Source organism: Stomoxys calcitrans, chromosome 3 (genome assembly GCF_963082655.1).
Source record: "Stomoxys calcitrans chromosome 3, idStoCalc2.1, whole genome shotgun sequence".
NCBI classification, from domain to species: domain Eukaryota; kingdom Metazoa; phylum Arthropoda; class Insecta; order Diptera; family Muscidae; genus Stomoxys; species Stomoxys calcitrans.
In genome coordinates this window covers 36793248-36810988 of record NC_081554.1, presented here as the reverse complement: position 1 = coordinate 36810988, position 17741 = coordinate 36793248, and the positions used below count along the sequence as shown (strand labels likewise).

Genomic DNA, 17741 nt, shown 5'->3' with positions numbered 1-17741 from the left:
GTGAGTTGTTGGTTGAAATCAAATTTTCTTTAGAGAAAGGAGGATAAATTGAAAAAAAATCCTTATTTCTTGCAGCAGATCGATCGTTATTGCAGTGATTGTGACATACGGTTTAATAATGTCAAAACCTATAGGGCCCACAAGCAGCACTACTGTAGTTCCCGCCGCACAGAGGGGTAGGTTTGAGATGGGGTTAATCGTTTTCTTAAGTATTCAGTCATTTTGTTTTTCTTTTAGCCAATTGACACCCAAACTTGAAGTTTCAACCACACCGAGCACACCTAAAGCTAACTCAGTGCATTCGGGTGCCATGAGTCCTCAGACTAGAACTAAAACTCCCACACCCGCCATGGTGGCTGCTGCTGCCGCCGCTGCTGCTGCATTACAACAGCCATCAGCTACACCGTTTTTGGCTCTACCCACAAATCCTATACTGATTATTCCCTATTCGTTAATACGTTCCGCCAGTTTGATAGCAGGACCTTTGTAAGTATAACATTTCAATTATTATTATAGTTCTATAAGGAATTGTAACATGTATGACAAGTTGGCCCATTTGGGCAGCCATGGATGATAAGGGTCATAAATAAATTACATACCAAAAATTTTTAAACTTCGAAAAGTTCGAGAAGAGCAACCTTGTAGATAGAAGCAACATTCCAATCGACGACAACGTATGGGGAAATAAGAGGAGTGCACGCCTATTCCTCCGCAAGTATAACGAAATTGAACGACGTACCATGATTTATGGAATGAAGTCCAAAAATTCTATCAAAGAAATAAATTTCTTTGGCGCAGGTACATCCTCCTGCTATGACAAATGAGAATATCTGATTACATATACTCGTGGTTTGCTGAGGATATAGAAAGAAAAAACATTTTTCATAGCTGCTTTATGTTGAATATATGCACTGATGACAATATGCGTTTACCATTGTTGGAAGCGGGCTGAAGAATAACAACACCTCAGGAGCCGATGGGTTACCAGCTGAACTAAATACGACCGAAACCGGCACATTAATAAGGCGTATGCATCAGCTAGTCCGATTTATAAGGCTAAAATAACGTGTACCAGGTCATGCCGCGCTTTTTGAGAACATTTTAGAGATAACAAGTCGCAGTCCTGTAAGGTAAAACAGGGAGATCTCCAAAGCGGCAAGATATCTCCGCAATTGTTTAAACTCTATCTATCCCCTATTCTACACCCTTCAGACGTCATCGAGATTATGGCCTCAGGCCCCCTGTTCATGCCATTTGCGATAGGTCGAAATTCTACCTCACCGATCTTGTCGCTTATTTCGCTGCAAAATTTGAAGATATCCGCATCCTTATCTTCAGCCAAACTGTTCACTCCATGGTCATCGGAAATACATCAACAGTTGGATGTGAGAGTCGATGGCATAAGGATTCCGACCACCAACTAACACATGTCAATGCAATTTGTGACAATGTCAGAAAGTCCTCAAGTCGCCTACCGCTTACACATAGGGTGCTGGCATCTGATTAAAAAACAGCTATTATTTTAAATTTGTCCCTTTCAAAATAATCCCCCTCAGATATTTTTATACCCTCCACCTTAGGATAGGGGGTATACCAATTTCGTCTTTCCGTTTGTAACACTCGAAATGTGCGTCTAAGACCCCATCTTATATTGGGTTGCCCAAAAAGTAATTGCGGATTTTTCATATAGTCGGCGTTGACAAATTTTTTCACAGCTTGTGACTCTGTAATTGCATTCTTTCTTCTGTCAGTTGTCAGCTGTTACTTTTAGCTTGCTTTAGAAAAAAAGTGTAAAAAAAAGTATATTTGATTAAAGTTCATTCTAATTTTTATTAAAAATGCATTTACTTTCTTTTGAAAAATCCGCAATTACTTTTTGGGCAACCCATATAAAAATCAATTTGTGTTTGTTTGTTTGTGTGTTCCTTATAGACTCAGAAACGGCTGAACCGATTTTCTTGAAATTTTCACAGATGGTGCATAATGACCCCGTGGTGAAAATAGGGTACTAAATTTTTTGATATCTGAAGGGGAGGGGGGGGGCGGACCCTCCCCCTTTCCTAATTTTCAGAAACGCCAGATCTCGGAGATTGGTGGTGCGATTTAGGCGAATTTTTGTGTGCTCTCAAATAGTACCCTAAAAATAAAAATTTGGTATCCAAATTTCGGATAGGTTACCTAGGGGGGCTGCCCCACCCTAAAACCTACCAAACATATATTTAGACCAATCACGACAATGTGGGACTCAAATGAAAGGTATTTAGAATGAGAAAACGTATCTGATATCCAATTGTCGGACCAAGTGTTAGGGGTACCACCACAAGCCCCAAAACACCTCTAAATCGGACATATTTACCGGCCATGGCAATATGGGACTCAAATGAAAGATATTTGAGAGTAGAATACGAATCTGATATCCAAATGTGGGACCACGTTTCTGGGGGTCCACCCCTTCCCAAAACACCCCCCAAACTGGACTTATTTACTGCCGGTCATGTTTGCCGACTATGGAAATATGGGGCTCAAATTAAAGGTATGTGGGAGTAGACAACGTATCTCATATCAACATTAGGGGCCAACTGTCTAGCGGACGTCCCACCACCATAACAAACCCCAAATAGGACGTATTTGCTCACCAAGACAATTTGGGTCTTAAAGAGAGTGGAACTAAATATTCATAGTTTTTAGGTCCAATAACCCAAACCGGAGATATTTGCTGACTTTTGCAATAAGGAGTTTAAATGAAATTAGAAAACGAATTTGATATCCAATTTTGAGGGCAATGGCAATATGGGGTTCAAATAAATAGATATATGAGAATGGAGCACGTTGCTGATATATTTTCCGGGCTTATTTACCGACCACGTTAATGTGGAGCTTAAATGAAATGTATTGGGGGGTAGAGCAAGAATTGATACCCTTCTTGGGACCATTTTTCTGGGGGTCTGCCCCTTTCCAAAAATACCCCACAAACAGCAATTTCTTAGTGACCATCGCAATATGGGGCTCAAATAAAGGTATTTGGGAGTAGAATACGAATTTGATATCCAAATGTAGGACCATGTATTTAGGGCATCACCCCTTTCCCAAAACACCCCTAAAAGGAAAACATTTTTCGACCATGCAATATTGCTCAAATGAAAGGTATTTGAGATTAGAAAACGAATTTGATAACCTATTTTGGGGCCATGTGCTTGGGGGACGCCTCATCCTGTAAACTCCTCTAAAGCCAATAGCAATATGGGGTTTAAATACATGGTATTTGAGAGAAGAGCACGATGCTGATATTTTTCAGGGCCAAGTATCTGGGGGACCACCCCTCCCCCGAAAACACCACTAAATCAGACATCATGAGATTATCGTTCTGAAATGAAGTATTTTAAGAATGGAGTACACCTTACATCCAAACTTAAATTCGTAGACCAATAAATATCATGTGGGATTCAGATAAAGGCACTTCTATTGTTAAACTGTTAGTCAAGTTAGCATGGTATTTCACTATAAGATCTTTAATTGCCGAAAATAAATATTCCAAGGAAACTTTTGTTCCATATAAAGTAAAAGAAGGCGCAGCGGAGCATGCCTGTGTCAGCTAGTAAAGTAAATATATTCTTGATCGTCATGACATTTTAAGTCGATCTAGCCATGTCCGCCCGTCCGTCTGTCGAAAGCGCGTTAACTTTTGAAGGAGTAAAGCTAGGCTCTTGAAATATTGCACAAAGACTTCTTATTAGTGTAGGTCGGTTGGGATTATAAATGGGCCATATCGGTGCATGTTTGGGTTCTTGACTTCTTGAGCTTGACTTCTTGAGCTTTTAGAGGGCGTAATTCTTATCCGATTTGGCTGAAATTTTGCACGTGGTGTTTTGGTATCACTTCCAATAACTGTGCCAAGTATGGTCTAAACCTGATATAGCCGCTATATAAACCGACCTTGGGTCTTGACTTCTGGAGCTTATAGAGGGCGCAATTCTTGTCCGATTTGGCTGAAATTTACATTAAGTATTATAGTATGACTCCCAATAAATGTGCCAAGTATGGTCCAAATCAGTCCAAAACCTGATATAGCCGCCATATAAACCGATCTCCAGATTTGACTTCTTGAGCCTTTAGAGTGCACAATTCCTATCCGATTTGGCTGAAATTTTGCATGAAGCGTTCTGGTATGACTTCCAAAAATTGTGCTAAGAATGGCTGCCATAGCTGCCATATAAGCCGATCTTGGGTCTTGACTTCTTTAGTTTCTAGAGGGCGCAATTCTCCTGTTCCTTAATGGAATGCAAATTTTTCCCATGAACATTCCACTAAGGAACAGGGGCAAATTTCTCATCTATGAGTGCAGTCCGATTCAAGTTGAAGCTCCCTCCTCCTTTTTTATAGCAGAGTCCGAACAGCGTGCCGCAGTGCGACACCTCTTTGGAGAGAGGTTTTACATGACATAGTACCTCACAAATGTTGCCAGCATTAGGAGGGGAAAACCACCGCTGAAATTTTTTTCTGATGGTATCGCCTGGATTCTAACCCAGGCGTTAAAGTCATAGGCGGACAAGCTAACCTCTGCGCTACGATGGCCTCCTTAATGGAATGTTCATGGGAAATTTAGTATTTAGTAGTGTAGTTCGATCTTATGGCAATTTCTAATATAAACACAAATATTTATTAAAAGTTTTTATCTTTTTTACAGACAATCTCCTTCGGCATCTGTGGTGAATCCGGAAACCACATGTTTCACATTGGATGGTGGCCATTTAAAACCCTTAGCCACCGCCTTAAATATCAACGCTTTGAGTGCTGCATCTACAGCTGCTAATAGTTTAGTTGCAGCAGCAGCAGCTACAGTTCCACAACTGTCTGTAGTTGATTCAACACGCCAAACATCTTCCAATGAAACATTGTTAACTGAAAAGAACATCCGAAGGAATGTGGAAGAATCTTCCGAAAATACACCCAAGCGCAAAACGGAGGGACTAAGGTATGTAAAACAAAAAAAGCATTAAAGCAACAACATTTTAGTACAAAGAAAGCCCGCAAAATATATACAAAGCCGTAGAAGCCTATGGATGGCTAAAGAAAGAAGTCTTTATTTACCTCACATTACATACACCTTTATTAAGGTTATTCACCCACAATTTTGTTTTTTCTCCTCTTGTTCTTCTTCCAGAGAAACCGCACCTTTGGATTTATCACTTCGACGTTCCCCCATTGCTGCCTTGCTGCAGAAACAACGTCTAAATTCAGCCGCTTCCTTTCTAGATGCTGCCGCTGCTGTGGAGCATCAGCAACGTCTAGACATGGAAACCCTTCTGGAAGCCGGCAAGGAAAACTTGGCCATTGACGATGCTGGCAGCATAACCCCCGAACAAATTGTGTGTGCCCCCTCGTTGCCAAATAGCCCATCGATGAGTCCATCACCTAGAAGAAGAGCCATTAGTCCCAGGAGCTCAGGTGCCGGAAGCACATCTTCGATGTCACCACCAGCCACCATTCCGCCAGGAGCATCAAATTCGGCAAATATTTTTGAAAATTTCCATTTAAGATCTTTACTTCCGGCCGAGTTACTAAATCCCCTTTTGGCCAATAAAAATCTAGAACTAGCTTTAAAATTATCTGCCGCTGCTGCAGCTGCAGCCGTTAGTTCCTCCAATAATAATGCCGCTGTGGGAGCACAAGCAGCATCCACACCCGCCGAACTAGCCGCAGCCGCTGTGGCTGCTGCTGCAGCCTCTGGTCGTGGATCACTTTTAGGTTTACCACATCCAGCAGCCGCCAATGCCGCTGCGGCAGTGCAACCCGCCTCTGCAGCTTCAGCTGCACCAAATCAACCCCAAATTTATGTAAAGCAAGGCGTATCGAAATGCAAAGAATGCAATATAGTATTTTGTAAATATGAAAACTATTTGGCCCACAAACAGCACTATTGCTCGGCGCGAAATCAAGACATAGGCGAAGGTGAAAACAAGGTATCTTCAACACCACCCATGGCCACGGCAGCTTCACAAGCCGAAACGACTCCAGTTGCCTACCAACAGCTAATTTGTGCAGCTTGCGGCATCAAATACACTTCCTTGGACAATCTGAGAGCCCATCAAAACTACTACTGCCCCAAGGGAGGTGGCGCTGTAGCTGCTGCTGCAGCAGCGGCCGCCGCAGCGGCAGCGGCTAATGCAGAGAGTTCCCAAATGGCATTGCCCACAAAGGAGAAATGTACAAAATGTAAAACTCTACATGAATATGGTTTGCCATGTCCACCACCGCCAGCATTAGCACAGCCAGCACCACAGCATACGCCAACGGCCACTGCTGCGTCTGTTACAGCACCCACTTCATCCAGCACTGGCAGCAGTTCCTCTACAGGCGGTCACAATCAAAACGTTTACAAATGCCCCCTTTGTGATGCCGTTAGTTTAACCGCCAGCGAAAGTCGCAAGCACATGGAAACCCATGGCACAGTCAAGGCCTTCAGATGTACCATTTGTCGCTATAAAGGCAACACCTTAAGGTTAGTAACTAAGCAAATTCAAAGCAATATCTCTATTTACCAAGGAATCACATCAAGTTACTATTCTGTTGTTTTTTTTTTCTTCTTCTTCATTATAGGGGTATGCGCACCCACATTCGCATGCATTTCGATAAGAAATCCACCGATTTAAATGAAGAACATTTTATGGCCTGCATATTGGAGGATGAATCCATTGAAATACCAAGTGCTGCTTCATTAAACCAAGAGCATCTGGTCCAGCAACAACAGAAACATTTACAGCAACAAGTTGCTGCTGCAGCTGCTGTAGCGGCTGGCCTTCAACAGCAACAGCAGCAACAATCGCAACAGCAACAGGTGTTCAATTGTGATATTTGTAATTACTCCTCCACCTACAAAGGCAATGTGGTAAGTTAACCAAACAAGATATTTTGCCGAAGACTATGAATTTTGTAAAAAATAACCGTTTGTCAATCTTCATAAAGAGGAATGTCCTATTTCTCCATAAAATTGTGTTATTGCTGTTGAATTGCGGTTATCGCGTAGTCTGCATACTAAAATTTAACTCTAGATACAATTTCTTGAAATTTCGACTTTAGAGAAAATAGCTTGAAAGTTTTTGTTTAAAACAAGTAAATAAGCGTTGTGTTCGGGCGGACTGAACTTTCGATACCCACCACCTCGGGTATATATGTGAAACACGTTTCGTCATAATCGGGAGACAAATGCATAATTTATGCCCCCTTAGCAGCTATATCGAAATATGGCCCGAATCTAACGAAATTCGGCACGGACGTTGAGTGGTTTAATAAATACAACTCATTGTTCTATTTTCTAGAACACAATCTTGGTCTTTTTGGTAGCTATATCCAAATAGAGACCGATCTGAACAATATACGACACGGATGTCGACAAGCCTAACATAAGTCACTATGGCAAATTTCAGCAAAATCGGATTATAGATGCGCCTTTTATGGGACCAAGACCAAGAGATCGGTCTATATAGCAGCTATATCCAAATCCGGACCGATCTGTGTCAAATTGAAGAAGCATGTCAAAGGCCCTTACACAACTCACTATTCCAAATTTCGTCGAAATCGAACAATAAATGCGCCTTTTATGAGCTAAAGGCCTTAAATCGAGAGATCGGTCTATATGGCAGCTTTACCCAAATCCGAACCGATTTGGGCCAAATTTGCAGATAGATGTCGAGGGGCCTAACACAACTCACTTGCCTAAATTTCGGCGACATCGGACAATAAATGCGCCTTTTAAGGGTCCAAAACCTTAAATAGAGAGATCGGTCTATATGGCAGCTATATCAAAATCTGAACCGATCTTAGCCAATTTGATAAAGGATGTCGAAGGGCCTAACACAACTCACTCTCCCAAATTTTGGCAAAATCGGTCGAGAGATTGGTCTATATGGCAGCTACGTACAAATCTTAACCGATCGGGTCCAAATTGAAGAAGAATGTCGAGTGGACTATCACAACTCACTGTCTCAAATTTCAGCAAAATCGGATAATAAATGTAGCTTTTACGGGCCTAAGGCCTTAAATCGGCGGATCGGTCTATATGGGTGCTATATCAAGATATCGTCCGATATAGCCCATCTTCTAACTTAACCTGTCTATGGACAAAAAAAAATCTGTGCCAAGTTTCAGCTCTATATCTCTATTTTTAAAGACTGTAGCGTGATTTCAATAGACAGAGGGACAAACGGGCGGACAGACTGAAGAACATGGCTAGATCGTCTTAGATTTTTACGACGATCAAAAATATATGACAAGGACGCCCTTAAATTACCATAAAGAGCTTACTCACTTATAAGAGCTTGCCGCTATCTCCACATGGAAATGTGGTTACAATAACAACATCCCTCCAAACATTTTCTATCGTGCGAGTCACTAAATCTGCACTCAAGGAAGTTGAAAACAATCTCAGGCGATATCATTTTTTACTCTAATTAGTGTCTCGGTACGGGAGAAAACGTGCCACTTGGCGATATATACCCATGAGTGACTAAATAGGGACTAAAAAAAGTTTAAAATTCGATTATCAACGTCATTAATAAAAAAAATTTTTCCCTAATGTTTTTTTACCTTTAAGAGTGGCTTATTTTTATTTCTCTTTCTAATTTATTTCTTTTCCAAATTAAGATTAATAATCGAAGATTTTATTTCCAATGATTTTCCCTGACTGGGATTTGAACAGCCAACCTTACGATTGTGAGGCGTATGCTATCCCTCTGTGCTACCGGCCTTTCTTCATTACAGAAGGCTAAGTAAACATACATTCTCTGTGTGGGGTTTTTTGAGTTAGCGTCCAAAACAACAACAAAAAATCTATTTTTAAATTTGTAGCAATAACAGTTGATTATGAGAAACTAATTAGGGAAACGTGAATGATAGAATTTCGATAGTAATGTATTTTGTTGTTTTAAATCATGAAATTTCTACAAACTATCATACAAAAGAGCCTAAAAAGTGACAATTCTGGGAGGGAGTGAGAAAGTCACTTCCAAATGTTTGGAGGGATACTTGCCATGAATGTTTCAAATTAGAAGAAACTACTACATTCACAACTCAATTGGATTATTATTCCGCCCACTGAAGAAGAAGATCGATTGATATATGAGCTAAACCTAATTATGAACTGTTTGGCTCATTTACAATCCCAACTGACCTAGAGCAGATAAAAGCATATGTACAAAATTTGGAGCAGCAAGCTTTATTCATTTGGAATATAACATGTTTTCTACAGTAGGCTAGGTCTATTTAGAATGTAAGGACAATGCCATACTTTTAAGGGTCTTAGACCAATATTTTTGAGATGTTGCAAACGGAATTACGATCAGCTGCTGAAGTGTAAAAAACCTCTCTTATTCACCCGGAAGTGATCGGATGTGTCAATACACTTTGCGTTCATATTTTACTTTAAAAGGTTCTAAATCGGTTGAGGCGGTACTAAGGTACTCCCTGCGTTGAAAAAATAAAAAAAATACTGACTTTTCCATCCCCGGTATTTAGTACAAAAATCTACAATGGATACATATTAAGAACTTCATCGAGCTAGATAGATGTAACTTCCATGCACCGTATAGTACTGAAATTAAACAGGGATATTATATTGATCCTCCTGTGTTTATCCTCTTCCATGCTGGATTTACTATTTGTACTCGGTAATGCACAAAGTAATAAGGCGCCGGGCTTTGAAAGAATCCCTTTTGAATTCTACAAATATGCTACAGTTTCGTTTCTACAAGAAGTTCTACATCTGCTTAACTTTATTTTTCTTCAGGAGTCTATCCCTTTGTCCTATTGCACAAAAAAGGTAACGTAAATGTGGTGTCACTGTCACTGACACACTGTACAAAATATTCACCTGTATAGTGTTGAACCGAATTAATTCGTGGATAGAGCAAAATCAGATTCTGAACGAATACCAGGCAGGATTTAGACGGGTCTACTCGACTGCTGATAATATCTTTAACCTTACAAGCATGGTTAACTTGAACTGGAAGAGAAGTAGAAAGACGTTCGCATTCTTTGTTGACTTTTCTGCTGCCTTTGACATGGTACTTCGAAACTCCTTATTTTATAAATTAGCCACATTGGGTCTCTCTACAAAGATTATTAGTATACTGCGTCTGATTTATTGTGACACCACAAGTCAAGTATGGGATGGTTACTCAGGGAATCCGTCAGGGCTGTTTACTGAGCCCAATACTGTTCGCTTTGTATTTAAACGATTTGAGGTTCTACCCGCTGGTGTACGCATTTGGGAGGTCAAGATTAGAGTTCTTATACAATATATGCAGACGATATTGTCCTGCTTTCGGACTCACCGACGAAAATTCGGTGGCTGATTTATGCTCTATACGCATATTGCTCTTTATGGGGTCTAATTTTAAACCTGACCAAATATAAGATTGTTGTTTTCAGATAGGGACCCAGGATCTGTCTTGGTATTACGGCACCATAGAGGTCGTAAATGAGTACAAATATCTCGTTATGAATCTTACGTATAACCTTTCCTTTGTAAAGCATCTTTCTAACAAGCCACACTCTGCAAAAATGGCTATTAATTCCACATGGCTACGCTACATCTACAACGGAAGAATTAACGTTTCGAATAAGATGAAGATATTTAATACTGCTGTCTAAGTCAATATTGCCAAGTCTATATTGTTTTACGGCGCTCAGGTGTGGGGACATGTTAGCTATGAGCAAGTAGAGAAACTATTCAGGTTCTTCATAAAAAAGGTACTATACTTACCAAGTAATACGCCTAACTATTGGGTTGCCCACAAAGTAATTGCGGATTTTTCATATAGTCGGCGTTGACAAATTTTTTCACAGCTTGTGACTCTGTAATTGCATTCTTTCTTCTGTCAGTTATCAGCTGTTACTTTTAGCTTGTTTTAGAAATAAAGTGTAAAAAAGGATTTTTGATTAAAGTTCATTCTAAGTTTTATTAAAAATACATTTACTTTCTTTTAAAAAATCCGCAATTACTTTTTGGGCAACCCAATATTTGTTGCATATCGAAACGGGGCTACCGAGTTTGTTTTTGAAGACCCTCAGGCTGCACTTTAATTATATTAGCAAGGTACTTGCAATGCCTAGTGATACATTGCCCCGACTGCTGGCTAAGGAGACTATAGACGCCGAAGTTTACTGGACAAAGAGCTGGGTAGATTTAGGTGCTGAACTAAGCATTGACGTTGATTTTAGTCTTAGAGGTCGGGATCTAGTGCACGATAGTATTTTATGCGACCTTATGGGACGTGAAAAGGCCTTGAATGAGAACAGGGCTCTAGCTGCACAATATCCACATCTTAAATACGATATCCCCCTATAATTTTAAAGTTCAGTTTTTCGAGCCAGAGATGGTGTACTCAACCTCTATTCCAGAACCTTTAGAAATGATTGCAACCTACAAGTTCCTGAAACCACTTTTTATTTTATAGGGGTATGCCCTATATATGCTTAAGAGAGAAGATGATGTTTTGGAAAAAGCTCATTGGCTCTAAATGAGTTCTATACAATATTAAATGGGGATAACTTTGCACTCCTAGGGAATTATCGAGTTAATTCCTTGAATTACCGAAAGTTAATTTTAAATGAATAAGAAAATAAAAAAAGTAAAACAAAACCTGAAGCAAAGCAAATCAAATCAGGAATAATAATAGTAAAAAAATTAATAATAATAAAAAAAAAATTAATGATAATTTATCACTCTACATTTTAGTAATTTTTGTTTGTTTGCCAAATTAGATTTTCATAACAAACTGTATCGAATTATATTTGTAAATGAATTATAAATAAAATCTTTTCTAATCTAAAAATCTAAATCGTACATTCTTTATTGTATCTTACTGTTATATAGTCTATTAATTCTCTCCCCTTCTCTTTCCCTCTCCTCTCTCCTCTCTTTTTTTCTAGCTTCGTCATATGAAGTTGGTGCATCCGCACATTATAACCAATTCACCTTCAATATCTCCAGAAGCAGGCGATTTGGAAACTGCAGAAACAAACTCCTTAAGTGGCAGTCTCAATGGTGACAATGGAATTAATACGTAAGCTAAACATTTTTCTTATAAGTAACGCGTAGTAGTATGAACATAAATTCTTCTACCCTATAGTTTCGCCATTAAATCAGAGCCTGTAGATCATGCCACCGCTAATGCGCCTACAACTCCTGTAGTATTACTAAATCCACATGATAATAATAACTCTCCGATACCGAGCATTGGTCAACATCCGGTACATGCAAATGATCTAATGCATCACATAAAATCTGAACCCATGGAAATTTCCATAGAGCCACCAACGGGACCCATGATGAGCATAACGCCAACACTTAGATCGCCAGCTATCGGACCACCACCACCACTCAATGCCACACCCGAAGAAAATGTCAACAATCAAAAGTATTGTCAAACCTGTGACATTTCCTTTAATTACATGAAGACTTATTTGGCCCACAAACAATTCTACTGTAAGAATAAAATGCGACGACCCGAAACCAATGACAGTCCCAGTCCAAATGCTGGTGTTTTGGTCTCAGCAGCTGCGGTTCCCTCTCCCAACTCACTTATGATGCAAAAGAACAAAGAGAATTTACAACAAGAGGCAGCCATTTGATAGAATTGGCCACAATCATGGCCATGGACCACAAACTCCAATCGCAATTGGGAGTGGTATTACAAGTGTTTTTAAAATGGGAAACGGAACGAAACGCCTAGCGCAGCGAGGATCATCTAACGCAAAGCATATCACACGTTATTGAAAACTGAAAAGAGAAAAGAGAAAAACAAAACTAAATCTTTAACCAATGCATAGTCCTTTAACCATGGAAACGTACAGTATTTAAAGAGAATCTCTGTAAATATACATTAAACAAAATAGAATTGAAATATAAACTGGATCCTTTATATATATATAGTGGGTCACTCACAATTATAGTAGAATCTGTCAGATTTTTGAAAAACTCAAAGGTGGATTTTTAAAACTCTCTGACAGATGTATCTGCCAATGTGAATTGCCTCTTAGACTATGTATTTGAATAATAAATCCTTTAGTAGTAAAGCTATGATGAAAACAAAAACATAATAATACTTGAGTTTAAATAAGATATGAAATTAATTAATTGATTATGTAACATGACATAAAATGCATGCCAAAGTTTTAAAATAAGCTAAAAGGAAACATACTAAAATTTAAGCCTAACAAAATCCCCAATTTAGAATAACTCCCTCTTTTTAAGTTTAAGCCTTTTTGCGATAGTTTCGTTACGAAACGTACATTATATAATAAATATATTTATTCTTATAAATATATACATATATATAAAAAAAAACTATTATTATATTACAAAAGATACAATTAACCGAATTGTAGTAATTTTACTAAACCAGCAACACAACATCCACCTTCATGTATTTTAATTAACCTTACCATATAATAATAGATTTTCGTTTTGCAAATCATACATTTTTTCTCTTTTAAAACAATTTTTTTTATTTTGCTTTTATTTCTTTAAATGTTTTCTTTCTGTTAACTACATTTATAAATTATTATTGATTTTGTTGGTTAACGTGAACCAGTTAACCAAACCAGTGTAGCTCAGTAGGTGGAAAATTTTCTTTTTTTTTTTCTGCAAGATATATACATACGTATTGATTGACAGTGCCAGTTAAAATTTCATTTCTTAACCTTCTATATATGGGTTGCCCAAAGAGTAATTGCGGATTTTTTAAAAGAAAGTAAATGCATTTTTAATAAAACTTAGAATGAATTTTAATCAAATATACTTTTTTACACTTTTTTTCTAAAGCAAGCTAAAAGTAACAGCTGATAACTGACAGAAGAATGAATGCAATCACAGAGTCACAAGCTGTGAAAAAATTTGTCAACGTCGACTATATGAAAAATCCGCAATTGCTTTTTGGGCAACCCAATATATAACTAGCCGAACCGGGCCCGCTCGGCTGCGCCTTCTTTTACTCTCTAATATCTCTTTTGGCTGGCGACACTTCGTCCTGAATGCGGATATCGAATTCGTGCCTTTATAGCCTATGACGCTGAGCTCATTTGAATCCTGGCATCGGACAAAGCGGTACAATGCCATGGTCATTTAAAAAATGTTCCCCAAAGAGATGTCGCACTGCTGGACGCAGTTCGGACTTGGCTATAAAAAAAGGAACCTTATCATTGAGTTTAAACGTGGATCGGATGTGTGTTGTGTGAGAATTTGCCCCTTCCCGGTTCCTGGTAGTAATGTCTCATTAGAAGAGGGATGGGACCTCAGACATTTCCTCTCAAATATGGATATCAAATTCGTGCTGTACTTCCAAATCCCTTTAATTTGAGCCCCATATTGCCATGGCAGGTGAATACGAACCGTTTGGAGGGTGTTTTGGGTCGGCCACCGGTACTTTGCACTGACAATAGATATGAAATTTGTTCGTTATTCCCAACGGAAATGAAGTTCAGTTTAGGGGGTGCTTTAGGGCGTAACCCAAAACACTTGGCTTCAAAATTGGATATCAAATTCGTTTTCTACTCCCAAATAACTTTCATTTGAGTCCCATATTGTCATAATGGATCAAATAACCCATTTGACGTATATTTAGGAGGAAAAGCGCCAACTAGATTTGAACGTTTTCTACTCTCAAATACCTTTCATTTGAGTCCCATGATTGTCATAATGGGTCAAATAACCCATTTGACATGTCTTTAGGAGGAAAAGCGCCACCTAGACTTGAACGCAAATTTTAATGTCACATTCGTAATCTACTCCCTAATACCTTTCATTTGAGTCTCTTATAGCCATGGTCGGTTAATATGCCCATTTGGGGGTATTTGGGGGTGGGCGACCTCCCATTACTTGAACCTAAAGTTTTATGCCACATTTGTAATCTACTGTCAAATACTTTTCATTTGAGTTCCATATTGACATGAACTTCAAATATATCTGTTTAGAGGAGTTTTGGGGTGGGGGGGGTCCGCTGGGTACTTGGACACAAAAAAATTTAAAACGATATTCGTTTTCTGGTCTCCAATACCTTTCATTTGGTATCCCTATTGCGCCCATAGGACCATTTTCAAATATGGATGGCGGTTTTGCGGTAAGGGGAGGGTCCGCCTTCACTGGATATCTAAAAATTATCTATCCTATGTTTCCTTCCAGATAAACGTACACAATCTATGAAAATTTTAAGAAAATCAGTTCAGCCAAGTATCATATTGTCATAATGGGGTCTTAAGGCGTTTTTGAGGGGTGGCGTGACCCCCTATACTTCGATCTGATTTTTTATGCCAGATTCAAAATCTACTCCCGAATACCTTTAAGTTGAGCCCCATATTGAAATGAACGTCCAATATGTCTATTTGAGGGAGTTTTGGGGTTGGGGCGGCCCGATGGGTACTTACTCAAAATTTAATACCATATTCGTATTCTACTCTCCAATTCCTTTCATTTGATACCTATATTGTGTTTTGTGTTTTTGGCATAAGGGGGGAAGGGTCCGTCCCCATTCCGATACCGACAAAATTATATAGCCTATGTTTCCATCCAGACCAACCTACACAATATGCGAAAATTTCGAGAAAATCGGTTCTGCCGTTTTTCATTCTATACGGAACAAACATATAACCGTGATTGGTAAATGTGCCTATTTTGGGCGTTTTTGTGGGGGTGCGATGACCCCCTATACTTCGACATGAATTTGAATGCCAGATTCGTTATCTACTCCCGCATGCTTTTCATTTGATACCCATATTATCCCTAACGGTCCAATTTTGATTTGGGTGTTGTTTTTGGGGTAACTGTGGAGGGTCCGCCCCCTTCCGTTATCAATAGATTATAAAGCCTATTCCTACTTTCTGACCATATTCGTAATCTACTCCCGAATACCTTTCATTTGAGTTCCATACTGTCATGATCGTCAAATAAACCTATTTTAAAGGGTTTTGAGGCTGGGTCGGCCCCTTAGGGATATGGCAGCTATATCCAAATATGTTCCGATCTGGACCACATTTGACAGGAATGGGTAGGGGTCTACCAAAACACACTGTACCATATTTCATCGAATTCGGGTAATAAATGGATCTTTTATGGACTCAATACCCTATATCGGGAGATCGGGCGGTCGCTCTATAGGGCAGCTATATTCAAGTATAGTCGGATCTGAAGAGCACTTCGCAGAAATGGGAAGGGGTTTACCAGAACTCACTGTGCCTAATTTGAATTGACAAATATATTGCCTCAGGACTTCAAGCCTGGAGATCGGTCTATATAGCTGATATGTATAATAAAAATCCGATTTTGTGAGATCAGTAGATGAGGTTTATATACAAAGAATACGAAATTATTAAAAATTAAGTGGAAAATATTTTTATACCCAAGATATCTACAAAATTATAAATATCCAGCTTTTGGGTATAAATGGGTAAATACCCGGGTGTTTACCCAATTTACAGGGTAAATATCTTTTGGGTATTTACCCATCGCCCAACTCTATCCATTCCGGTATCTCACGAATTAATGCTTCAATGCTGACTTCCAGTGTGTCAATTGAAGCGGGCTTGTCTGTATAGACGTGATCTTTAAATAGCCCCACAAAAATAGTCTAAAGGCGTTAAATCACACGATCTAGGCGGCCAATTGACCAGTCCCGAACGTGAAAAAAAAAATGTTCACCGAACTCGCCTCTCAATAAGTCCATTGTTACGCGTGCTTTGTGGCATGTGGCACCGTCTTGTTGAAACCACATGTCTTGCAACTCAAGCTCTTCCATTTTGGACAAAAAAAAAGTTGAATATCATCTCACGATAACGCTCACCATTTAGAGTGAGGTTGCGATTCGCATTATCTTTGAAGAAGTACGGTCCAATGATTCCACCAGCCCACAAACCGCACCAAACTGTGAATTTTTTTGAATACATTGGTAGCTCTTGCAATGCTTCTGGCTGATCTTCACTCTAAAATCTACAATTCTGCTTATTTATGTAAACTAGGGTAAACTGACCATAAAATGGAAGAAGCGCGCGATGAATTTTCTTAACAGAGCATGCATTTCGACAATAAAATTCAATAATTTGCAAGCGTTGTTCGTTTGTAAGACGATTCATGATTAAGTTATAAACCAAACTAAAGATGTTTGATAGTGAAACAAAACACGAAACGTGCATGAGCGGTTTAATCCAGTGTTGCCAAAAATGTAATAGCTAAAAAATCACCCTTTAGAAACTTTTAATTGCTTTCAGGTGTTTATAACATTTTTAGCTCTTAAATAAACATACCCCTTAAATAAAACAAATATTAAAAAAAAAAGTTGTAGTCTCATGTTTATGACCAGAAAAAATTTTATCTCTATTTTTTTTTTTTGTCAGGTTCGTACTCTACTCGCAAATGCCTTTCATTTTAGTCCCATATTGCAAAAATCGATCAACATTACCCCTTGGAAGTAACAGAAAATGTTTTCTTATTTTGTGGCTTTTTAAATGTTTTTACCCTACACCGCTACTGTGGTACATGGTATTATAACTTAGTGAATTTTTTTCACATTCAACATCCAAAAGGAAGAGGGATAGACCCATTGATAAGTATACCGCGACCCAGAATCACTTTCTGATTCGATTTAGCTATGTCCGTCTGTCCATGTTAATTTGTGTCTTAAATGTTAATTCGACATTTAAGACACAAATTCGGCTTCGCCCAACCTTAGCCCGTTCTTACTTTTTGGGTTTAA

General features: G+C 38.9%; 1 protein-coding gene across 6 annotated transcripts in view; it reads left to right on the top strand.

The window, feature by feature from the left end:
* Nucleotides 1–13101, top strand: part of LOC106082288 (zinc finger protein ush) — a 570300-nt gene extending 557199 nt beyond the window's left edge. For 5 of the 6 annotated variants that reach the window (XM_059366043.1, XM_059366041.1, XM_059366047.1 and 2 more), the window contains 7 exons: nucleotides 76–176; nucleotides 238–486; nucleotides 4685–4972; nucleotides 5162–6499; nucleotides 6598–6886; nucleotides 11929–12062; nucleotides 12129–13101. In XM_059366043.1, the coding sequence (XP_059222026.1) occupies nucleotides 76–176; nucleotides 238–486; nucleotides 4685–4972; nucleotides 5162–6499; nucleotides 6598–6886; nucleotides 11929–12062; nucleotides 12129–12630 (2901 nt within the window). In that variant the 3' untranslated portion in view covers nucleotides 12631–13101. The remainder of the gene's footprint in view (nucleotides 1–75; nucleotides 177–237; nucleotides 487–4684; nucleotides 4973–5161; nucleotides 6500–6597; nucleotides 6887–11928; nucleotides 12063–12128) is intronic. The other variant, XM_059366042.1, reaches the window with a different exon arrangement.
* Nucleotides 13102–17741: the final 4640 nt, after the last annotated feature.